The sequence below is a fragment of the Mixophyes fleayi genome, chromosome 2 (genome assembly GCF_038048845.1).
Source record: "Mixophyes fleayi isolate aMixFle1 chromosome 2, aMixFle1.hap1, whole genome shotgun sequence".
NCBI classification, from domain to species: Eukaryota; Metazoa; Chordata; class Amphibia; order Anura; family Limnodynastidae; genus Mixophyes; species Mixophyes fleayi.
In genome coordinates, this window is record NC_134403.1 from 59,532,633 (window position 1) to 59,559,299 (window position 26,667).

Sequence of the window (26,667 nt, forward strand, 5' to 3'; positions counted from 1 at the left end):
TGGTGACAAGTAGGAGAGAACATTATATTCCTTTGCACTCTGCCAGATCTGCTATTTTTTCAATTCCTCTCTATACCTAATCATTATCACCATTTATTTATATAGCGCCACTAATTCCGCAGCGCTGTACAGAGAACTCACATCCGTCCCTGTCCTATTGGAGCTTATAGTCTAAACTCCTTACCACCACTTACAAGGCTCTCTCCCAGTCTACTGCCCCCTATATCTCTAACCTCCTCTCCATTCACACTCCTGCCCGCTCACTGCGCTTGGCCAATGACCGTCGCCTCTCCTCCACTCTTATCACCTCTTCCCACTCCAAAATCCAAGACTTCCCATGGGGCCCCCCTTCACTGGAATGACCTCCCTCGCTCCATCCGTCTCTCCTAATCTGTGCTCCTTCAAACGCGCACTTAAAACTCACCTGTTCCTCAAAGCCTACCCAACCATCCACTTAATCCCTCATCTACTCTGCTCATTCTCCCCTCTCTCCCCCATGCCTCAACTGGCTCCCCTTGAGCCTGTTCTGTTTACCCTCCCTTAGGATGTAAGCTCACATGAGCAGGGCCCTCTTTCCTCCTGTCTCCATATCTGTTCTTCTGCTCCATTTTTATTGCATTAGCCTGGCTGGAGTTTATGACGTATTGGTATTTTTGTATTGTTTATTGTTCTGTACTGTTTCACCCTGTATAGTCTACAGTTTGTACGGTGCTGTGGAAATCTTGTGGCGCCTAACAAATAAATGATGATAATAAATTCCCTAACTTACACACACAAAGAGACTAGGGTCAATACCTGGCACTAGGTTAGATTCCCAGTTATTGTTTTGTGAGAGGATTCTAACCCTTGAAAAGAAATTAAATATCTGTTTGATAATGGGATTTTGGGGAAGAGAGGTCAAATAATATCTACATAATGGTGAGCTTTGCAAGCAAACTTACAGTCATAGAAACTAGATATAATCCTGTAACAGAAGTGTTGTACATTTAACCATTAATATTTACATTAAACAAAGAAAATAAAGATACAAAATTAGTGTCATTAAATAGGAGGAAAAAGTATTTTCCCAGTTGCTGCAATAGGATTATACCTACTTCAAACTTCTATGGCAGCATTATTTTGGACAATGACCTTCATAAAACATCTGTCACTAAGGTCTTTCTTCCATAATAGCCAAACTATTGCCAGCACAGCATTTTTGTAAAGGACTGTGAGCACAAGATGTTTATTGCTTAATTAGTGCAGGGAAGGGTTTATTTTTGTAATAACCTGTAGCTCCTTTGCCCTATTTACTATCTTCCCTAAAGAAGAAAACAATATCACCAGAAAGTTTACATTATATTAAATTTAGTTCCTCACAAATACTTTCTATAAACTTTTGTTAGAATCACGCTTTATTAAATGATACTAAGCATATCTGCAATTGTTTTTTGTCTTGACCTGTGTAAACTGAACTGCAAATTTATATTTAGACATTTTAATATATAATTCAAATTATTAAAAAAAAAACATTCATACAAGGTAACCTGTACATTAAGTTGTCTTTATTTTTTTAAGGGCATGTAAAGCTGCTGTTTGACATAATGGGGCATATTCAATTGTGAGCGTTAACACTGAAAAAAGAGCGCTCGAAAAATATTACCGTTCATACGGTAATATTGCGCACGAAAAGCGTTAATGCGGTAGTTTACTCGTGGAATTTCAGCTCGCAGCTCAGGGAACAGCGAGCTGAAATTCCACGAGTAATTACGCTAAGATTTTTCGAGCGCTCGTTTGTTAGCGTTAACGCTAACAATTGAATACGCCCCTATGAATGTACATTTAATACTGAACATTAGAGTAAGCAAACAGACAAGCATAGGGCCAGTGATGTCACAACAGATTGCTAGCCTGCAAGCTCAGCTTTTTGACTTGTATGAGATCCCAAAGAGGACACTGTTGATAAGAGAGAGGTGTTTCAGCTGTCTGTAATAGAAAGGGGAGGCCAGGCATGGGCAGGGGGGTGAACACCTCCACCATCACCACAATTTATTTATATAACGCCACTGATTCCGCAGCGCTGCACAGAGAACTCACTCACATCAGTCCCTGCCCCATTGGAGCTTACAGTCTAAAATCCCTAACATATATACACACACACACACACACACACACACAGACAGAGGTCAATTTTGATAGCAGACAATTAACCTACTAGTTTGTTTTTGGAGTGTGGGAGGAAACTGGAGCACCCAGAGGAAACCCACGCAAACACAGGGAGAACATACAAACTCCACACAGATAAGCCACTGACAACAATGTATTTACATGTCCCAGGGGGCTCGGCCTGGATTGGATGAAGGGACAGAGGGGCTGCTTTATCCTCTTGCTCAGCATTTTGAATGGAATCTGTAGAAAAGCATAACGTGACGTAGTAGATATGAAGCACTATAAGAGGAAGTCACAAAAGCCTTCAGTCACTTGTGTGGTACATTGAGTGAGCCTGGTATTCACACAAGAAGATGAGGACAACCTCTGTCACGTCGGCACTGGCTGTAACTTGTAAGGGTAGCAGCAGGTTTATCAGCAATTGTATGAGTTTCTAAAGGGTGTTCTACTTATTTCAGATTTTATATGCTACACTATTGGCTGCCATTTCGGATTGTTATTAATGTGCAGATATTACCTATGGTGCACAGACTATACTGATCTGTGGTCAGAATAGGACTGCAGACCACATCAGCACAAACAATATATTGAACATATAGGCCACAATCTATATAGGATGTGTATATTTTTATTGTAGACTAAGTTGTGTGTTTGAGTCATTGTCTTGCTGCATGACCTACTAGCTTGAGATCACGGACAACTACCCCGACATTCTCCTATAGAATGTACTTGTACAACTCAGAATGCATAGTTCCACCAATGATAACAAGTCATCCTAGTCCTGGGGCATGAAAACAGCCCCAAACCATGATACTGCTACCACCTTGTCTCACAGTTGGGATGAGGTTCTTATATTGGAGCGCAGCGTTTGGTTCTCAAAACTATGTTTCTCATTTTAGCCAATAAGTTATTATATGCCGTGCACATGGAGCAATTTGTGTTGGATGACCACTCTTGGGGACAATAACCGTGGAGTTTCATTTTCTCCATTTATACAATCTCTGACTGAAGGTGGATTGGGGAAGTCCTTAGAAATCGTCTTGTAACCTTTCCAGCCTGATCAGCAGAAACTCTTTCGGAGGTCTTTTGCTGGAGCTGTGGAAAGTGTTCACAAACCTGTGTGGTGAAGACCAGTCTTTGGTAGTGCCCAATTTAAATAAACATAAACCAGATGGTCATTCCATTGCTTGACTAATTATCCCATTAACTGAACTGATAATCTTTTGGGGTTCACAGTTTTTTCAACAAATATATTTAATGTTGGATCATGGGTTAATAAGAGAATGAAGAAGTATATCCTTTTGTGTCCTATGTGGGTTCTCTATTTTTAAAACTTCAATTGTAAAGGGTTCACAAACTTTCCAGCATCCTTAGGTGTGTATATAATCTTATCACTGCTTTTAAGTGGTAGTATGAACGCCTTCTGAGCAATAAACATCAGTGCAACTGAAGATCCTGTGCTGGTCCTGTAAGAAACCTAAACCCACTCCTCCAGGTATCTGTTTTGCCCTTGTTAGAGTAGTCTGTAGGTGGGAGTTCTGTCTCAACAATGACTTAAGTGGGTTGCCATGGAAATTTCCTTTCATAGTAGATTATCTTGGAGAATCAGGGGGTGTATCTAACTGCTCCAAATCATGTTATTGTTTGAATAACATTTTTGTATCATGCTACATGCAGAAAATCCTTCACTGGCAAGACCCAAGGGCAAACCATTCCTATTAAGTCCTGATCTTCTGTGACTGATTTACAGACAAAATTAAAGTAAGCAAAAAATGACAACACACCACAATGTTTAGTGCTTGCAAACACTTTGTATTAACAAAAATTGTTGTCTTAAATCAGAATAGACAGAAATCAAAAAATACAGTGTAAGTGCAACTATTTAAAAGCACAACAATATTAAAATTAGAAGTTACACAGAACAAACAATTAAAATCTGGTCCCTTGTGGCTCATAAATCATTTTATGAAAAGAAAAATATAACATAGCAGCAATAATGTCATAATGACAAGGAGGGGCAATAAACCTTTAAAAATGTTACTGATCCATAATAACACACAGTGACATGGCTCCTCTCGCTAAACAATCTAGTCACAGGTCTGATCAGACAATTCTTTAAGAGATGCTTAGGACTGAGATATCAAACAGGTCACTGAGCTCCTGTGTTTTCCTCAAATACAAAGTGACCTTGGAATGTAATATTGTGCACAAGGTTGCTTTTACCTGCAGATAGCCCCAACAAGACTTTACTTTTAAAACCACATTTTCTTTTACAATAACGCAAGCTGGAGAACATTGGATGAAGTCAAAACTTTCCCTTTGGAAGTTTATTTCTAGAACTAAGCTACGACGGCAGGTTTCCCTGCGAGTTACTCTCACGCTCAGCGTGTTTCTGATAACCGAGAAGGACGCTTGAGATCTGCGATCGCTTACTTTGCAGTATTCAGAAATAAAATATTTACATATTTAGAAATATAAATGCCATAGGTAGACTGCACAACTCACCTCTCTGTACTAAGGCTATGAGAATAATGGAGATTGAAAAGCCTTATTAAAACTTGTGTGAAGCATACAAACCACACTGCATTCATCCGATATGGAGATAGTGTAAGTGAACGTTATTACCGTAGATATGTAAAGTGCCATCACAGTGCTCTGTAGCACCGTACAGTGGGGAAAAACCAGGACACACAAGGTCAACACAATAAACGTATACATGAAAAAGGGTGGGGAGAATGTGTAGGCTGCCTCATGAGCAGGGCCCTAAGTCAGCGAGTGAGAAAAAGTTTGACTGCTTTCACTGAAGTGGAACAAGAAGCATTCAAAATAGCACAGGAATTAAACAAAGGTTTGTACACGTTTGTACTGGTTTTTTTCCTTGTGTTTTGAAAATGTTAATTAAAAATATTTGATTTATAAAAAAAACAAACAAAACCCACAAATCTGTATAGTCTCATTTGCAATTTCTACATCCTCTTCCATGCACTTAATTTGCATTAAAAAATGCATGTTATATGCATCATTTTAACACCAGTGAGTACATAGTCTTAGCTGAACATAGGAACTTTCACAAGGACAGCAATAGGTACAAGGCAGCCACTATTATGAGCTGCATCTATTCCCAAAATGGTATGAACTGCAGGTAGAGGTCCAGCGCGGTGGCATCATTAAAGAATTATGTTCACTTACTGTAAGCGGGAGCTACAGCTACAAGTAACTGGAATTAGTGAGCAGTAAAAATAATGGAGGAGATGTCTCAATACTGAGTACCTGAGAAGTGTTTTGTTGAATTGATCACTTTGCTGGTAGTATAGGTCATTAATATATATGCACTAAATAACTGCACAGTACCAATTCTCTCATTCTGCAGACTGAATGTAGTTCTCCATGGTGTTAAACGTCCACCTTTGGACATACCATTCCATAGTTAGCAGTCTAGTGCATGGCCCTCCACTGGCTCTCCTACAATAACTTTAATGTTAGGACTGGATAAAATAATGTAGAATGCAGATGCCAGAAGTATATCTTAAGGAGCCAGGAAAGATGTACGTACATCCATTGACATCAACAGCAATGACTCCTAAGCGTTTATCACATTCAGCTATGTTTTAATGGCACACTGGCTCCTATTTTAAGCTGCATCTTTCTTCTGGCCGCTGGATGATCATTTACAAAGATTGGGCCTGGATAAATTACAACCTGGAGAAGTGCTCCATACCGAGCGAGCAATGACCCCTCTTGTCATTGGCCACTGTGGCCCCAGCCCACCAATCTCGCAGCTAGTCAATGACAAGATGCAAATGCCTCGTTATGGAAGATGTCTCCAGTTTGACATTTCTCCCAATACCGATATGCTGAATTTTGGTTCTGTCTACAAAAATGTCTGCTTCAACTAGAAGTGTAGAACGATTTTTAATTGGTAACTGCACTTTCAAAGAATGGGGGGAAAAAAAACCAATACATCAGGGGAGCCTGGCACAGATTTGCGTTACAGCCATGCCTCCTCTTTCCTCACCCAGATATGTATTATAAATAACTATGACCAGAGCCTTTTACCAAGATACAGCACGTCAGAGATAGGCTATTCATTAGACAGCCCTATAATATAAGAGCCATAAGCTAAAAGTACCGATTAATCCAATATGAAATCTTGTAACAGCTTCTCAATAAAACAGCGTTGGACTTACAGTCCATACAGCCCTTTTGAACCTTCCCTGTAGAGGAAACTTCAGAGGAAGATGTAAACAGAGATATATATATATGTACTTTCCAGTCAGTGTTCAAACACAATTTTCTAGCTCGGCATAGTGTGGGTACACTACACATTTATTATACGGATAACCATCATTTTACCAGATTTCTCTTACTACTATGCGATTTCCATTTAAACACTGAATGGAAAGCTGTCCTGTTACTGTGACTTTTAAATACAATTCATATCTGGGGGTCGGCCATCTTTTACCTCAGCGTTTCTCAACACGCTCTTTAGGTCATGTTTCCAAGAGGTACCTGCATGAGGACAAGTGGGATAATAATATATCTAGTAATAATATTATTAAACACAATTAAATTAATTTCATATGGACACACCTTCCATCCACACACATTTGCGGCAGCTTCTACTGCACCTGGGTCTATTAACGTTGGAGAGTACTCTAAGTGATACAGGTTGGTCTGGTCTCCTGACTGGCACAGGCTGGATCTACAACCAGGTAACGTCAATGTTTCTTGCACACGGACAGAAAAAATAAATTAGGGCTTCTATTGGAAAAGCAAGAGTCAGTAATAGATTAACTTGTGCACAATTAGGAAAACCCTCAGCACGTGACGTTTTGGTTACAAACAATGCTTTACATCAGGCCTGTCCAACCTGTGGCCCTCCAGGTGTTGTGAAACTACAAGCCCCAGCATGCTTTGCCAGTAGACAACCTGCTGATAGCTGGAAGGGCATGCTGGGACTTGTAGTTTTACAACACCTGGAGGGCCACAGGTTGGACCGGCCTGCTTTACATCATGCTTGGATGACATACGCATGGCTGCAGCACTGAATACCACTTGGCAACAAAATAAGAGAAGAAACCGTAGCAGGACAACAATCTGCAATTATTTTCTCCTGCTTTAGTCACATTACACAATATAAATATAGCATTTAATAATAAAATCATCGTCAGGATTTTGTGCAGATTATAAGCAAATATGTCATTGTTCTATTTGCACCTATATTCAAGCTTTATTAATATTCAACTCACTTCATTATTTATGTGTGTACCTGTATTCCATTGGATGGATTTTGTTTTTATTTATTTTTTCAAAAAAGGCTACTGTACTGGTATAGTGCTTAGTACATATGCAATGTGATGCTATATACTATTAAAACTACAATTCCAACATGCTTTGTGTAACCCATAAAAATCTAGAACTAGCAATAAAATACCTAAATATCTACAGCCCTAAGAAATGCAACTTGTTCCATTCCAGGTACTATAGGAGCACCTCCCACGGTCCCTTATTCAACCGCAGAGTTACCACGTTAGGGTTACATAGCCACAGCTAATGTGATAGAGGTGACCTCACCCCTTCTAGAGGGTAAAAAGAGTATCTCTAGCAGGCATGGGTAACCTTTAGTCTTGTGGAACTACAATTCCAAGCAATGCCCACTTGGTCTTACCTCAGAGCAGGGATTCCCAAACTTCTCTTACAGCTTTACCACCCATACCCCTATAAAGGTTTACCTCTAACCCAGCGATGGGATACGGGGGTATCACAGTGCCAGGCTGGATGTCTCATAGGACTTTAGGTGTGACTTTGAAAAGGTCACAAACGAAATCAATTCAATTACATCAGCTGATTTTTTGCTATGCTTATCCTGTATTTATAAATGTATTCATCCATTTTTCGATATTTCAGTTTTATTTACTACACTAATTCAGTACTGGCGTTTCCCTAAAAATTAATTAAACTTGTGATGCGTTAAAAGGCTGGAAATTACTGCTGTAATTGAAGTGGTTGCTGGCCGCCCCTAAGTTTTAGAACATTTTATTTTTTACTGTAACTGTACATGGTTGTTTTCCATAGAGTTAGAAAATGGAAATAATCCCGGACTGTCTGCCGGACCCTGGGGGTATACGTACTATAGCAACAGAGCAGTCTATCAACCTGGGATCTTCTTGAACACTAATACTGCATTCAGACTTTGAAACGTCCTAGTGTTACTTAAATCCAGGGTTCTTTTCCTAGTTCAAGCCTCAAAGCTAGGCAGTAATAACCATATGTTAAACCAAGTGGTTATGAACTGGGATCCAAGCAGGTTATGACAAAGTTTTAATAGTTCCCAAAAATACTAAAGACCCCAAGTAAAAAAAAATAAAAAAGATTTTCATCCAGATGAAAAGTATCAGTGATCTTAAGTTCATAAGAAATATTAAATTTAAAGAAGACATTTTTGATTACCCAATTTGCTATCCTCATAACACCATGTTTTTGATGTGTTAACCGGTTACGCTCCTTGTATGGATTTGTGGCGAGCGGAAGCAGGGTAACACTGAATTAGCTGCCATTAAAGTAATAGATAATAGCGATTTGGGTTGTTTGCCGCACGCTTCCTCCTCATGTGCTGACAGACGTGGTCAATTCAACACTGCAGCAGGAAGAGGTGATGCAGAGAAAGCATGACAGGCCAAGGAGGGTTACAATTAGAAGGGTCCCCATGAGAAAGAGACCTCAATGGAGGACACCAACTACAATTACAAAGGCCAGGATATAGCACAGAAAACGTCTGCATAGCAAACGCCAAGCCAAACAAATCAATACACTCACTAGGAGGTTCAAACAGGGAATAGGAGCCGTGTAAGTCCAGGCTCAGATTGGTTAATAACACTTTCCATTTAAAGTAGCAATTCAAAAAATTACAGTATCGTCTATCCAGGTCCTCCGGCTACTGTGCTCCTTCAGAATCCACATCGATTCTTCTACTCTGCGTATTACTGGTGACACGATCCGGCCACAATGTCATCAAGATACCACTGGTGTCATGTCCCATAGCTGTAGTAATAAACACACACAGAACTAAGTATTTATGTACCCAAATAGAAAATAAAAACACTTTTAATGTTTAGCATTTAGTTAGTTTACATCAGGATAAACAACATGACCTTAACAATAATAAAATTATAGTATAGTATATTTTCAAAATGCTAACGGTTTAAAAAACAAAAACAAAACAAAAAAAAAAACAGAACAAAATGCGACATTTATTCAGCGTTTGCTCTTATTCCCACTTTCAGCTGAGAATGGAGATAACAGCATAGGCTGAGCCGTACAAACTGGCTGTTCCCAGAAATCAGCAGGTTCAGACACCAATACCAAGCCCATTAATATGAGAAAATAAATCAGAGTATAAGAGATGGGAGACAGCTTTGTCCATATATATTTTCACAGGCTTGAAACCATTTTAATTATGAACATGATGCATCTTATTTCTGACCACCAACACTATATTTATATTGGTGGCGGATGGGCCTTTGGCTGAGTTGCTGCTTATAAGAGATGTGGCCAGGAATTGTCACTTACGGCACCTAGTCACTGTAGTGTTCAAAGTGAATGTACAGATCAATGGGAAAGTCTGGTCACAGGACACCCAATAAAAAATCACTAAAGATTTTCCTGTGTGTGGATCCCTGGCGGTCTCGGCTCTCCCCTGTCTGTCCGCACCAATAAATACACTGTAGTCTGAATCTATTCACCAATCATCACCAGTAGGAGGCTGGAACTACATTACTGACCTTAATAACCTTATCTGTTCCCGACGTCAATAACCAAATCCTTGTTGGGTCAAAGTTGACATGGACTATAGTGTGCTTACTATCATGGAAAGATGCTGTTGGGGCACGTCTGAAAAGAGGAACAAAGCAGAAGAAAAGAATCATTAGCGTACAAGTAAATTTCATTTTACACACGGACATATATATTTGTATCAGCTGACTTACTGTTCATCTGTGATGGTCTCGATACAACTGTCACATACACGTACTTCAAACTCAAAGCCCATGAGAGGAATGGTGGACCTCTTGGAGCTGCATTTACCACAAACTGCTTTTCCGCATTTCCTGCAATGGTGCTGAAAGGTTAAAAGAGGAAATATTCAGAGGCATCTCTATAATGGAATGCAAGTGAAGCCTGATCTATTCCGGTCTGTGACAAAACCACCACAAGACCGCCAGTCAGCGCCGAAAACACTACAAGACCGCCAGTCAGCGCCATGCTGGTACAGCTAGAAGAACGATGAAGAAGATTTGGTCAACAAAACACCAAAACAACAAGCCGTGAATCCTCATGCGATGATTATTATTAATTATTGTTGCTTGAGTTACAGGTAAACTCTGCAGCAACCCAGGTTATTTACATGGTCACAAGAATCAATAGTACCTCAGACTATCTGCACTTCTGAGATGTATGACATGCATTGACTGCGCATTAAATTTACGTTGACTTTTCTTATATCTATTTCTAAAGTTTCAAAGGACATAAAGTTCTTCATATAATTCAAGTTCATATATGAACAAAGGTTTCAAGGAAACATATCAAATTTAAAGACAGTAGTCTTTTGATGGGTCTTTAACCATGCTGTCATCTAATTACTGTATTACGCACAATGTCTCAGTACACACACCTGTCGGAGGCCAATCTTCTTGTTGTCCCACATCTGTTTGAAGTTCCAGAAGAAAGGCTGATCACACTTTTGACAGGAGTCGCTGTCCAACCATTCAGGAGTCTGGAATACAACAGACACAGCAACATCCATCAATAACATAATAAAGAATTCAGTAAACATCTCCTTATGCAATCAGCTTAGTATTTACATTTAACTGTATAGATAAGAAGCACCACAGAACTAGCAGAGAAAAATGGCTGTCTGAACCGTGGGTGCTCCATACGAAGGTCCACGGATGACATATACTAGTTCTAATATGCATCTCTGCTCTGAATGAAACGGAGTTGAAGATAAAATAAAAAAAAGTGTTCGCTGTACTCAGTTGACATAAACAATGATTATCTGTGCTCTGCAGTCACAGCTCATTGTGCAAATCATCTCTGACTGAAGAATACATTCCTTGTCCAACTTTATCTTTCCTACATTATTTTGCAACAAATTCTTAGAATTGTGAAACCCTAATTCACAGTGATGTTGAGATAAATAAAAGGAAAGAATGTAAAAAACAATTAAACACAAAGTTTAGAACGGATGTTATTACAAGTACAGTGTTTTCCACAGAAAATTTTGCCAGCCGGGTGGCATTAAGAAGCAGCTGGGTGGTAATAATAAAAAATGTTGAAGATTATTGCCCACACCTGCCAGGACTGGTCAGACTGGTTGTCTGTGGTCTAACACACATAGTGCCTATTCTAATGGGAGAAACAATGGTTTATTCTATTATAATAGGACTCTGTTGGGCTCCAAGAGCCGGGTGGAGCACCCAGGAAATAGGTGCTGGGGAGAACACTGCAGATATTTAAACAAGATAATGCAAATATATTGTTATTGAGTCTGGACAAGTAAAATAGCCCATATGAAAACTACTTTTTTTTGCAGTTATAATTTGAAGTTTCTTACTTTGTAATCACCCTCCATTATATTACACTAGTCACCTATACCCCAGAGTGGAGACATTTTATGAAATGAACCAATAATCATTAAAATACCGCCTATAAATTCACTAGGAACTATTGACATGAATGGAATACTAATGTTCTTAAGGGGACTTTAAGCTCTATGTGCATAAAGACTGGGCTCTAATCTCTGGCATCAAGCAACAAGGGAGACTGGCTATTAACACAAGAGATGGGTGGAGGGCGACAATTAAGAAGGGGGGGGGGGGGGGGGGGGAGTTCAATTCAGCGCAATTAGTCTCTGGAACATTCACGTAGACACAATGCTCTGGCTGGAATGTCCGCGCGTTTCGCTTATACACCATATTGATGTTTAAAGAAAAGTGAGCAGAGTTTTCAGGTGATGCCCAGTGGCACCTCGCCAGCCACTGAATTCCCCCCTAAGTGGTAAATGTATCAAACCTTCTAAAAAAGAGGTGTTGCCCATAACAACCAATCAGATTTAGCCATCATTTTCTATATGTACTAGATAGAGGATAGTCAGAATCTGATTGGTTGCTATGGGCAACACCTCCACATTTTCATTTCAAAAAGTTTGATACATTCACCCCTTAGTGGGGAATTCAATTAGTGCAAAGTGTCTCGCAACCATGCCAGAGAGAATTTGCGGCAGCGATTTTAACAGAAACCTCTATGGGGTGCAAGGAAAAATGAGCAGAGATTTCTACCATAGTAACAGTAAACATGTACAATCACAGAACATCGCACCTAATTAAATTCTCCCCCTTAGTGTCCGTGTACACCGTACTCAAGATGGACTCTTCTATGCAAGGTAGGGACAGTTTTCATAGCCTGCGAGTACAGAAGATTTGTGATTCTACATGCAGGAAGGAGGCCATCTTAGCTTCTTTAATATACTGTACACGGTGGGGGCTTGATACAGTGTTCATGGCTGTGTGGTACTTCATTCATAGCTGGCAAATGTCAGCTCTGAATAAAACATCCCACGGATATGTCCACTGCAGCAAGTACATAGCGCCTGTATACAGAAGGGGAGAGAAAGGAGCGGTCTGAAATGATGGTGTACAATACAGTTCTGAATGACATGGCAGCATTTTTGGACAGCAGAGGTAAACAGGAGGGTGCATGAGCAGGCAGTATGGCTTAGTGCACCATCTCTGAACAGAGATGTTCTTCATCTCCACAGGCAAAAAAAAAAAAAAAATTGTAAAAGGAGAAAGAAACTGTGGTCAGCAACATAGTGCAGTTAACTGAAGTTTGAAAACAAACAAGAACAAAAAACAAAACAAAACCCCAAAACAAGCTAACCTCCTGTCTTTCAACATCCATGTTCCAGACAACAATCCCACCGTCGGCACTGCACGAAATAAGCTGCCTGGAGTGGTGTGCATAGGAGATGGACTGAATTTTATCACTGCAACACAGGAAACATCATCTTATAAGTTACCAGACATTTTTACAATGTGGCATAAAACAGAGATATTGCTGAACAATGGACTAAGGTAACATTTACATTATTATACACGTAGGTTGTTGATTTGAAATGCGTCACAGTGCCGAACAGTGGGGAAAACGATATGAGCATCACACTGTTTAAAGCTGAAAACCCCTTTAAAATCACATGGATTCTCAATCAAGTTGTGTATGTATTTAAACAGGTGACTAACAGGCTCAAAGGACAGAACAGCAGTGCTGAGCAGCTTCTATGTCCATGCTTTAGCCACATGCAAAGAGCAAGGCGGACTGCATGACAAGACGACTTCAGCAGAGTCACTCGGTGCTGTGTGAAGCTTGTCATCACTATAGAAGTGGGTTGAGACACTGCAGTGTATTGTGGGCTCCAGATGATAGGAAGATAGTGAAGCAATCATGATAAATAGAGGAATTATCTCCTCACAGCAAAGTGTCTGAACACTCAGCTAAGAATATAAAATCCTTGCCAATGCTGCATGACCCGTCCCTAAGCAAGTCACTACTGGGCCTCCCTGGGTACAAGAACGATTCTCCGTGGGACTCTGTACAGAAAGCCATCATTGGACACAGACATTTTATTTTTCTTACATAAATACAACAGAAACTGTAGTCATGGAGTTATCAACGACCCTCATGCCATACAGAATATATACATATACAATGCACATGGAAACTATCATTTGACAGAGGCCCTCACCCTGGTAAAGATTAGATTGCAAGCTCTATGTAACAGTGCCTGTGCAATTATATGTACACTGGTCTGAGGCCTTTGATACAGTGCCACACAAGAGGTTGGTTTACAAAATAAGGGAACTGGGTCTAGGAATCAAAATTTGTACTTGGATCGAAAACTGGTTAGAGAATAGGGAACAGAGAGTTGTGATAAATGGAACATTTTCTAATTGGTCAAAAGTCTTAAGTGGAGTACCTCAAGGTTCCGTGCTGGGGCCACTCCTTTTTAATATATTTATTAATGACCTTGGTGATGGTTTAGAGAGTAAAGTTTCTATTTTTGCAGATGACACTAAACTCTGTAAGGTAATAAAATCAGAGCAAGATGTAGCTTCTCTACAGAGGGACTTAAATAAACTGGAGGATTGGGCGGCTAAATGGAATATGAGGTTTAACACAGATAAATGTAAGGTTATGCATTCAGGGATCAAAAACAAGAACGCAATCTATAAATTAAATGGAATTAATTTGGGAGAATCTATAATGGAAAAGGATTTGGGAGTGCTCGTAGACAGTAGACTTAGCAATAGTGCTGAATGTCAAGCAGCAGCTGCAAGGGCAAACAAAGTATTGGCATGCATAAAAAGGGGCATAGATGCAAGGGAAGACAGTGTAATTTTGCCACTGTATAAATCGTTGGTAAGACCTCATCTTGAATATGCAGTACAGTTCTGGGCACCACTCTATAAAAAAGATAATTTGGAACTAGAAAGGGTTCAGAGAAGGGCGACAAAATTGATAAAGGGTATGGAGTCATTAAGTTATGAGGAAAGGTTAGCCAGTTTAGGCATGTTTACTTTAGAAAAGAGGCGTCTAAAGGGAGATATGATTACTATGTACAAATACATTAGGGGTCAATACGGAGAGCTTTCATGGGAACTTTTTACCCCAAGGACCATACACAGGACACGTGGTCATCCCCTAAGGTTAGAGGAGAGGAAATTTCACAACCAGCAAAGGAAGGGGTTCTTTACAGTAAGGGCAGTCAAGATATGGAATTCATTGCCAGGGAAGGTTGTGATGGCAGATTCAATAGATATGTTTAAGAAAGGGTTAGACAAATTTTTAGCGGAAAGGTGTATCCAGGGATACGACCGTTAATTTAAAATAAAGGATAGTAGTGGATATAGGGTAAAAATTGGATTGCAATATTGAGTCTGGGGGGATTTTCAAAATTGAAACAGATGGGCGGTTGCTTACTCTGGATTAATTTCAAATATAAGTGCAGGATCGCAGGAGATCCAAAATAGGTTGAACTTGATGGACTGGTGTCTTTTTTCAACCTCATCAACTATGTAAAACTATGTAAAGTATACATCACCTAGTAATTATAGAAACATTTCCTTACTTGTGTCCTTGCAGTTCTAGCGCAGTCCCTTTCCTTCCCCCGATGTCCCATATGATGATGGAATGATCGGAACTGCCTGAAAACAAAAGTCTCTGTACTGGGTCCCAACACAAAGCAGTGACTCCAGCTGTGAGGGAAACAATGTACACAGATTTATAACGTCAGTAGAGATTGCTGAAAACTGTGTGCATCCTGCCTGCACTTCATTTTAGGAGGTGCTCGTGTTTAAATAGGATTCAGTTATACAATCCATTATAGAACGCATCCTAGAAGTGATTAATGTCACAAATGGGCGGAGCCTGTGCGTCATGTGAGCCACAGAAGTGAATTCTCTTATTAACAAATCTTAATGGCACACAGGGCAGCAACAGCCAGCCCAGGTACTACATATTTGGAAAAGTGTCATTAAGAGAAAATTTTTATATATATATATATATATATATATATCTATATCACATACACCAACACACCATTGTATGTAGTACAGTGCTAAGAAAACAGGATACAAGGAACAAAGAGAACAATCTCATTTCTATTAAGTATAAAGCAGATCCCGCTAATGTCTTATGAACGCATACTACAAACACCAACGTTAGACTCGCTCCACCACACTACAGTCATGGAAACAGCAGACAGCTTTATATTGCTGTAATTAAAGGTTAGTGTCAATAACTTGATGCTTAACAGAAGTTTCAAAAACAATCTACAAATAGAATATACAATGTCATAGTTTACGGCTTAAGACAGAAATGATAAGCATGAAATAGCAAAGAATTTTTGGTGAAATATGTATAATTACTTTAATGGTTTTCATAAGATATTTTGAAGGACACGATTATAAAAGTGATATTTTTAGCAGTTTTTAAACATAGTTTAGTGTTCTGTAATCACAGCAGAGAGGTTACAATTACTGTCTACATCCACATCATCATTTAGCAATATTATAAATTACAATTCAGATATATCGTGTAAACACCAAAGCAATTTATTACATCTCATAAAGGCGGCGCTACTTAAAGCTGTCACCTACTATCACCATCTGCCACCTAGGAGAATATTTTTGCCCCTCCAGGTGGAGACCCCATGGCTTCCACATACCACTGTTTTTCCTGGAGCTTTACCAGTTATTCAAATGGTGGCAGAAAGACAAGTATGAGCAAAAGGACCAATGGTAAACTACCTCCCTCTGGATTACATCCAGGGTAGTACCAACACTCAGGCTAGGGAGAGGGGATATCTAGGGAAATTATTTTCCCATGTGGGAGTGCGGCTTTAATATGGACCTGCTATTCCCAAACAATTGTTGTCTTTCAAAGCTTCCAATAATGATTTGTTTATATCACACACATAATGGACCAAATTGCACAGCGCTGACTGAATAAAAGGGGGCCTCAAACAGTGTAGTCGGCCAATCACCCACACATGGAAATGTATTTATAAGACAGTGGGGTTAAGGAAGGAAAACTTTACAAGGAGGGTCCTTGGAGCCAGTTGGGTGCACACAAGCTGTCCGACCTGATCATTAAATATGCGACTTGTTGAAGTGCAGGAAAGCTACGGATTCTTTATTTCAAAATGTGACATTTTAATGTGTTTTAAACTTACAGCATGGTACGAGACCAGACTACTGCTGGAAGACCCTCCTATTACTGTTTCCATTGATTCCGTTGCGTCTGCCTCGTTGATAATGGATTAGACCTTTTGTATTTTACTAAGGGACCCTTTGTGCTTTGAGACTATGCTTATTGCAGAACATCGCTTTCTAGTGTTCAACGCATCTGTTCTGTGTGTGAAGCACCTTAATGACTCGATTTCTGACCGCACTTGGGCTTAGTTCTGTTTTATATTGCTTGATCTCTGTTTATTTTGATGGTGTTTTCTTTTGACATTTTATTTTTATTTATGTTGCTGGATTGTAAATTTCCTGTTTACTGTCTGCTTCAAATAAAACAGAAATAATAATAATAAAAATATGTCACTTGCATCAGAGAAGATAAGTTCCAGAGCAGGGAGAGAGTTCCACCTGCTGACGTTACATGATACCAGCACCACTGTCCATCCAGCATAACCTTTGTTATGTGTCCACTCACCTGTATGTCCCTTAAATGTTGTAATGAGGCTGCAGTTGTCTTGTTCAAGTTTTAGTATCGTAACCTGCCCAGAATGGTCTCCGACAAACACATGTCTTGTCTCCACGTCAAATCTATCAGGCCAATGTTAAGGCACATAAACATGGAGTTAGTGCTGTCCTTTTCTAAAAAATTTTTTTCTTTAATTATCAACCTCTTGTCTTTATGTGACTGCACCCTGAAGTGTAGATAACCACCAGCTATGAGCTCTGTCCATTATAATTTCACATCAGTTGTCAACCCAACTCCCAATGGTGGTACACAATCGGGTGTCCCAGCTTGGGAGGATCTTCCTACAGCAGAGAATGTTAGTACCCAGTGTTGATTTATGAAGTGTACCACAAAATACCACAGGTTTTGCACCAGTGTGCCTCGATTTGATAAAGTGACAAATAAGGGTTTTGGGTGTCTTGTATAATTAAAGTTTCTTTGGAAAATTGTGTGGTTTTTTTAACTTTTTTGTACAATGAGCAAAGAGTGTGTGTGTGTGTGTGTGTGTGTGTGTGTGTGTGTGTGTGTGTGTGTGTGTGTGTGTGTGTGTGGTGTTCCAAAAAGAGTTTGAAAACTAAACTTCAGGCCAAATGTTTACTCCCGTTGCCATATGAATTTCATTTCCACAATAAACTCATGTTGGGCCCCAGATCAAACTATAAACCAAATCACAAACGTTATTTCCATCCACATCACTGATTGCCACATTAAAATGATTACGCTCAAGCTATATATTAACACTTGTTTACTGCATCTCAGTTCTGCCAAATCTTTAAGCAAATCTTCAAGCATTAACAGTAAGTTATAAATACTTTGCATGGTAAGATGAAAATAATAGTCACTGCAAGGTCATCATTCTTTACAGACCGAGTTTTACAGACAGGTGTATATTAAAGAATTGCGTACAACATGGGTATAACAAACTCTATATAGCTGCTGTAATTGGAGGCTTTGAGCTATAGGCAATGGGAGGCTCAGAGGCCACTGCTGTATGACTTCTACAGAGGTCCTCCAGGTGAGATTTACGAAAAAAGGTTTAAGGAGCCGAAAGCAAAGAGAGAAGTTAGTCAAACTAGCAAACAAACAAAAGTAAAAATAACCCATATATTTGCTAGATTTAAAAAAAAACTCAAATTATGAAATATATTAGAACACAGAAACAAGGGTGAAGAGGGGACACTTTGCTTACAACCCCCATTATCAAATGTACTAAGTCAGTTTGCCTACAAGCTATAATCCTCGGACAATACAAGAGATTGGAGGCAGTGCCTGGTTGAAGAGGGTGTTCTAATATAATTAGAGGTGTAGCCAGGACTGAATGGGCAAAAGAAAATAATAGCCGGTCAAACCTTGTTCATAGCCAGTAGAGATGAAGCTGTATCTAGCACATGGATTCCTTTACGCTGGACACAGTAATCATATAATTATAGGCCAGTATTCTCAGAAAAACTTTACTTCAATGAAATTAACTATTTGTGCAGTTTGCACTACTTTATATCTTCTGTTCAACTTGTCCTCAAGACATATAAGACACACACCACAGACATGGACACACGATGGGAGGGAGTAGGAGTAACAGTACTGCAGTAGGAGTGTGAAAGGATACTGTAGACATGAAGCGCAGGCTGCGGTGCGGTAGTGGCCGAGGCGTTCCCCAGTCTCTGAACAGTGCCAGGTGAACTGCTTGTCCTGCCCCGTGCTCAACATCCACTCCATCTCCAGGATGAACAGAACCATGGTCACTCTGCTTTGGTGCGCTGTATGGTAGCAGAACAGCCAGTTAGTGTACTTCCTGATGTGCAGTAGCTAGTGTCTGTTCCTTGGAGGAATAGTCTATCGCCGCCCCCCCCCCCCCCACAGAAAATGTAAAAGAAACATAAAAACAAAATAAACAATAATATTAAAAAAGCTCAGAACACCAGGTAGGCACCTTCCACATTCCCCAATGGCACTGTAGCTAGTTGCCCCTCTCCTACCACCGCTGCCCCACTCTTACAGATTCTATTCTAGATGCGGTTCTCCAACATAAAAGCAGCACATCCGCTGTCTGTTTCAAGATCAAGGTTGATGACCAGGGTATGACCGGGCCCTAACGAGATCCCATTGAAATTCAAAAAAAGCTTTCCCAATCAGGATGGGAAAATACATAGGCTCCAAGACCGCTGCAAATAGCAGCAATTATGAAACACTAAGCGGATACTGTGCTTCTATGGCTGATCAAGTGTGGGGGAATTCAATCATTACTACATTGCCAGGAAAGAGGGAATCCCATATCTGTAACATTTATTCAAAGGGGCCCATTACAAACAGCTGTGTGGCTGGAGCATATAACAAAATATTTTTTCTCTTTAGTCCAGAGAGTCAGCAATGAATTACATGTATGTATGACATGTATGTGAGACAATGACACAGATGACATTAGAGTCACATCGGTGCCACATATAGGATTACGGTCAGATCTCTATGGTGCTGTATTTTACAGGTATGTTTTCTTTATGTGTCGGACAAGCCTTTAATTTTGTATGATACGATATTTGGTTATTTTGTGCCTATATGTACTTAATAAAAGAGGAAATGTGTTTTATTTCACAGTGAATTGTAGAATAGGGATTTTTCACTTTTCAGGAAAATATTTGCATTGTTGTTTTTTAGTTTATGATAACATTGAATGAAATCTTTCAAAAGTATAATCTGATTAGTGACACCAGTGACTGTACATATATAAATTAGTATTAGGAAAGTCGAATTTTCCAGGGAGTCACTAAATAGGCCCACCAAAATATAACACGTTTTGATGTGAAAGAGGCAAGGAAAATGATCTTCCCATTCAGCTAAGTCATACATCTACATAAATTGAGGTAGGCAATAGGGGATTGGTCCACTTTAATTAAATTATAAGTGTTCTCTCCTTTATAAAACACAGACGCTCTGTCCAGCCCATTCTCTCCATAGAGCCAACCCATACCTCCTACCGGTGGGACTAGAATATTGTTCCTTTCTTACCAAGATATGTTCTTGATGGGTTCATTTTGTTATAATCTTCAGCTAAAATAAATTCCTGGGGAAAGAAAAAAAAAAAGAAAGGTTTCTTCTGGTGTCAGTTTTATATCTACATAATACCTCCTATCCATGTGTGTAATGTATCTGCTCTTATGAGACAAAACCTCCCATTGATCACTTCTATGGTCCTATTCATATTTTGTAGTGTTGTAGTAATAGGTGGATGGAGGAAAAGGAAAATCCTTACCAACAACATAATGGCAATCTGATCAAATCCCTGGATCAATAAACCACATTATTATAAAGAGTATTATAGATACATATTTCTTTTTTTTTTTTCTTGCAAGAAAAGCATCCAGACCATTTAAATGCTTTAATAATAGAATTCCTTCCATTGCAGTAGATGTCCCCCTGTCAGATAGGGTATGAAACATTTCCTATAAATTAGTGTTCAGACTGAATATTGTGTGTGAAGTTATAGTTTTGGTTTACACTGCGTGAGAAATCCATAATTAACGGCTGTGTGTTGAGCATTATTATGTAAAATCTTTTATTGGGCTACCAATGCATATTTCTAAACACAGAGAAACAAGTATATATACACTAACAAGACTGCCCAGATACAGTGGCCAGCACTCTGCTACTTGTGACCTTAAATTGGTTATTGGAATCCAGGCCACTTGAATTACTAGTTCCCAGTTCGTGCAGTAACTGGATATTCCGGCAGTACTGATCTACGTCTGATTAATCTCGATTAGGGGGTAAATGTATCAAGCTGAGAGTTTTCCGGTGGGTTTGAAAAACCAATCAGATTCTAGCTATCATTTATTTAGTACATTCTACAAAATGATAGCTAGAATCCGATTGGTTGCTATAGGCACCATCTCCACTTTTTAAACCCGCCGGAAAACTCTCAGCTTGATACATTTAACCCCAGGTGTTGATTATAACTGGCACTAATTTTTTCCCATTTGTCTAACCACTAAACATGAGGAGGCTTAAAGCAGTTTGGAAACCAGCAACAATGACCACATTAACAGATAATACAACAACTGCATGTAGTCAGTGCAGGGTTAAACCATCTTTGCCCATCTGTTGGGACTCTGCAAATAGCTCACCTAAAAAGTGCCTAGTCGCTCGGTTTGGCTTGGTTGAATGACCTGTGTGTGCATGGAGACCGACTACTGGACCTGCTAGGCTTTAGGGGACTTTCTAGAAAAGGAAAATTAACTCCTTCATCCAAGGATTGCGAGGCAGAAACCAGTGATACAATAAATGGATGGCAACGTCTATGCTAGGTACACACTGGAGATTTTTCAGCCAACTATCGGGCCAATCAACCGATAAACCACCTCTCAGTCACATATTGCATTAGTGTGTATAGTTACACAATGCACAACAGTCGTTCCAAAGTGCCGACTGCCTTTTCATTTGCTTGGTCATACGGTTTAATAATCTCGTTCCAATCACCTTCCGATCATGTAGTGTATATAAACTCTATGGAGTTCATGAGTGCACACAGTCATAGGGGTATATTTACTAAACTGTGGAGATGTTGCCTATAGCAACCAGATTCTAGTTATTTATTTAGTAAAATTTTACAAAATGACAGCTAGAATCTGATTGGTTGCTATAGGCACCATCTCCACTTTTCAAACCCGCCGGAAAACTCTCAGCTTGATACATTTAACCCCAGGTGTTGATTATAACTGGCACTAATTTTTTCCCATTTGTCTAACCACTAAACATGAGGAGGCTTAAAGCAGTTTGGAAACCAGCAACAATGACCACATTAACAGATAATACAACAACTGCATGTAGTCAGTGCAGGGTTTGCCTGAACCTGCGTATACATGGCCTGGATGGGGCATGAGCAGACTGGTCATATACTACGGTCAGTGAAGTTGTATTGGTGGGGGCACCCCTCACAAGTAATTTGCCCAAAAGGTCTCTAACAAATCTTAATCTGGACATAAACTCTTTCTTAACCCCGGTAAATTACACTTGAAGACCCCTTATGATAAATTACAATTATTTGAGAAGACGACCTTGCAGCTGCAAAGCTGTCTGGCAGCATAACCAGCATCAAACACGCTCCTCCATATAGCTGTATGGCAAGTCACCCAGCCAGTAAGTCAGTTTGGCATTTATGAGTGTTTCAGGCACCTGTGCCAGTGTGGGGTATAGTTTAGGTATGGAGGAGATCTCAGTGTCTGGCAGTATCAGATTGTGACAGGAAAATAAATTAAATTAGTCTACAGCTTCTTGGTGCATAAGCTATGCCTTTGGTCAAAGGTTTTTGACTGGTAGCAGCAAACATTTAAAGTGCACCTTCCCTTATACAGAATGGATACTATGGGGGTATTCAATTGTTAGCGTTAACGAAAAAAAACGAGCGCTCAAAAAATATTACCGTTTATACGGTAATATTGCGCGCGAAAAGCGTTAATACGGTAGTTTACTCGCGGAATTTCCGCGAGTAATTACCGTATTAATGCTAAGATTTTTTGAGCGCTCGTTTTTTTTCGTTAACGCTAACAATTGAATACCCCCCTATGACTGTAAATTCACTGAGAACCACTGACACCAATTGAGGAAGCCAGATACTGTCCGTGAATTTGGTTGTCCGTTCAACAAGATGTCAGCCTCCATTTGTTTAGCAAGTAGTATGAGTAGCAAGTGAACTACGTGTCATTATTGGGATTACAGGTCAAACCTTTTACTGGAATCTTATTAATTTTAGGATTTGTTTTGTAAGGAACCCAGTAATTGCCGATATGGGTCAATTTTCAAATAAATTCTTTGATGTATTATAAAATCAGCAGAATACAGGGACACCTCAAAAAGCAATCTCCAGGTCATGTGTCCATGACGAGTCGTTTTCACATTTAAAAATGAAGGGGAATGAGGACCTGTGCCACCTCCCACAAATATCTGTTGTATTTATACTGTTTGTGAAGCAAAGTCATAATTTCTTAGATATTGAATGTTTCGGTGTTGGCCATAAGGATACACTTCCGTTTGAGGCTATAGATGATCTTTAATTAGTTTCACAGAGCAATTACAATGACAACTGCCATTCATGTCCGTTAATATAACAATTCATACAAGTGCTTTGTGTAGAATTACTTCAGATCACATCTTACTAACTATTGACAAAAAATATAACAAAGGAACATTAATAGGAAACCAAGATGAAAGTCAGTTCTGAACATTAAAATATATTTCATTTGATTATCCTTAATATCAAGAAAAATACTGGCAACACAGTATTAAATGCCAAAACATCGTGTGAAATCCCTTGAAAACAATGCAATATAAACTTCTTGTGAAATATCTGTTAATCTATAACTAGAACAGACTGGAAATATACCGGAAAGAAACAGAACTAAGCAGGGCTCTATACAGGGAAAACCAATAAACAAGATAATCACAAAACGGTAGAGTGCAAAGTAGATTTTTATTAGACACAAAATATCTACATCATTAAATAAAACAAGTAAGAACAGTGCTGGAACTACTACTCCCCATAGTAGTCAAAGGGTACAGAGTGGTAATAAACAGTAGTATATAAAACAGGGGGGAAAAAAGAACTCGCCACCAAAAAGGCTCCTACACTCAGCACATGGACTCTAATAGTTATTGCAAAATACCCTGTCAAACTTTAACATAGATCTAGACACAAAATATATATATATATATATATATATATATATATATATATATATATATATCTATATCTATATCTATATCTCTATCTCTATCTCTGCAAAACATACGGCATAGTCCCTGGAGTTGGTGAAGGGGAGACTACAGGAAAGTACTGACACTGTGGAATGGCTGTGCCACACTAGAATGAAAGAATCTAATATAGAAGTCTCCATACTTTCCTTCTAGCCTATAGCGGTCGCTGGGTAGTGCTATTAATATCCCAAACATGACATATTACAATAACCCAAATATCTCCCAGAGCTACACAGCACTGTGTTCATTAATGTGCAGGGGCTATTTACATTTTTAAATCTATAAGCTTAGGCTCTCACTGGGTTACAGCCAAATGATGATCTATAATGCTCTGTACTGTTAAAAAATATATATCAATTCAGTAGGGCGATTCCCATGGCCAATTTTTTTTTTTTCATACTTCTCCAACCCATAATTCGGTTCCACTCTTTATACTGACATTGAATCATAAATATTTTTTTTTATTCACTGCATATTTTCAACTTGTAGAACGTCAAACTTTTGACCATCTTGTGTGATTTTCCACAATATCAGACGTAGTGACTTTGCCAATACACAATTTATGTTAAGAATATGCATTATAAATATTTCTGTTAATGCCGTATAATTGCAGGAACAAATAGAAGTGAACATTAATAACCTAATGCACTGCAGTCATGTGAATGAGTGATAATATGGGGGATATTCATTGTTATTACAGTGTTTCCCAGAAAACGGGTTGACAGGCTCCCTATTCTGGTTTCAGGACAGAATGTAATAAAGCTGCTCTCATTTCCGAAACTTCAGGATGGAACTGCAAAAACTATGGCTAAGACAATGGTAGAAACCATAGATGAGTGGGGATTGCAGGACAACATCCAAGGGCCATGTTGATACCACAGCATCTAACACTGGAGTGAAAGGAGTGTGTGCGCGGCTGGAGTCTGATATTGGACGACCACTACTAAATTTGGCTTGTCGACATCACATCTCTGAAATAATGATGGAAAAGGTCTTCAGTATCCATGGTGTTTCTAAATGTCCAAAATATGGAGCTTTTCGTCCACTTCCGAGACTTTTGGCCTAGAATCGATACTGGTTCCAGAGCTTATCACCAACTGCAACTCCAAGAAATTACCTTGCCTTGTTATATGCACTGTCTGTGTAACCAAAGAAGTTGCAACGGTAGCCAAAAAGGCATTTAACAACCATTAATGGTATCTTTCAGAAATACTGGTCGGTTTCAGTTTCTTTGATGAAGTGTCAACAGAAAAAAAAAAAACAAAAAAAAAAAAACAAAAAAAAAAACACACAACAACTTATGGCGGCTGCTATCAAACACTCAGATGGATCTGACAATCCTCTTAAAAACATATCCCACCACTTCATTGGCAGCAACAAAGGGTTAAGATAACTTCATCACAAGATCAACGCTGAGTTTGTTCAAAATTCTTGGTCTGTCTGAGGAATTCTTGGAGTAAGACCCAGCGGAATGGCAAAACCTTGAATCATACCAAAACAGTCAGAAGATTGCAGACTCAGTGAAGGTAGTAAATTGTCTCGCTGAGAGAGGTACTGCGCTAATCCAAGAATTCAATGCTTCGATAATACGAAACGAGTCGTGGAGGAGCATTGCAGTAAGTTCTGCACATCAACAAAAACTGTTGCCATCAAGAGATCATTATCAAAGTGACCAACATACACTTGGTGACTGTTTAAATATTTGATGAAAAAAACATTACTATTTCATATTGTATGAAGTAATTTACCATTCTGCATTATCGCAATGTAATCGTCATATTATAAACTTTGGTTGAGTTGTGCAAGTTCTAAACAGAATATGATTTCAAAATAAAAATTACAGTCATGTTTTTTCACATAATGGCACATTTTGGTGGGTTGATGGTTGTCATTTTCAAACAAAGATTTTTTGGAATCACCATAGTGTGCAGGCCGAGTCTCATGAAAATTGGTTCATTCCACATAAAGGCTGGTCCTGCAGCATTCTACACAATCAGCACAATACACAGGACATTCTAACAATGCCAACACAGATCTCTGCATAGAGATAGACGATAGAAAGTAGGACCCGGCTCGTAAGAGCTTTCAATCTAAGGAGAAAAAGGGACTGAAACATATGGTGCAGGATCACACAGATGTTAGTGAGGACTGTGCATTGTAAAGTAATTTGTAGATTAAGAAAAGCATAAAATAATTTAGCAGTTTATATATGACATGGAGCCAGATGAAATGTTTACTTTCAGAGCAGCCTTTCCAGAAATTCAAGTCGGTGGGTAATATAAGCAGTACATTGGCAGCTTTTCTATATAAACATACACACGCTTGTCACCAACAAGTTCCTCTTTTACATCCCATCAGCTGGTGCCCTAAAATTACTGCTGACCAAACTTTTAAAATATGAACAAATCATATTAATGTACAAACTGACACTATAGAGTCATACTGCCTTGAGCAATATAGGGTTGGAAAGACAAA

The 26,667-nt window shown here is 39.2% G+C and overlaps 1 protein-coding gene across 1 annotated transcript in view; it reads right to left on the minus strand.

The window, feature by feature from the left end:
• Positions 1 to 6,310: 6,310 nt before the first annotated feature.
• Positions 6,311 to 26,667, minus strand: part of WDFY2 (WD repeat and FYVE domain containing 2) — a 57,961-nt gene continuing 37,604 nt past the window's right edge. Inside the window, exons 4-12 of the mRNA XM_075199070.1 lie at positions 20,452 to 20,506; positions 19,055 to 19,205; positions 17,419 to 17,531; positions 15,329 to 15,455; positions 13,084 to 13,189; positions 10,817 to 10,918; positions 10,134 to 10,264; positions 9,930 to 10,038; positions 6,311 to 9,189 (exon numbers count right to left, since the gene is read on the minus strand). Of these exons, the coding sequence (XP_075055171.1) occupies positions 9,160 to 9,189; positions 9,930 to 10,038; positions 10,134 to 10,264; positions 10,817 to 10,918; positions 13,084 to 13,189; positions 15,329 to 15,455; positions 17,419 to 17,531; positions 19,055 to 19,205; positions 20,452 to 20,506 (924 nt within the window). The 3' untranslated portion in view covers positions 6,311 to 9,159. The remainder of the gene's footprint in view (positions 9,190 to 9,929; positions 10,039 to 10,133; positions 10,265 to 10,816; positions 10,919 to 13,083; positions 13,190 to 15,328; positions 15,456 to 17,418; positions 17,532 to 19,054; positions 19,206 to 20,451; positions 20,507 to 26,667) is intronic.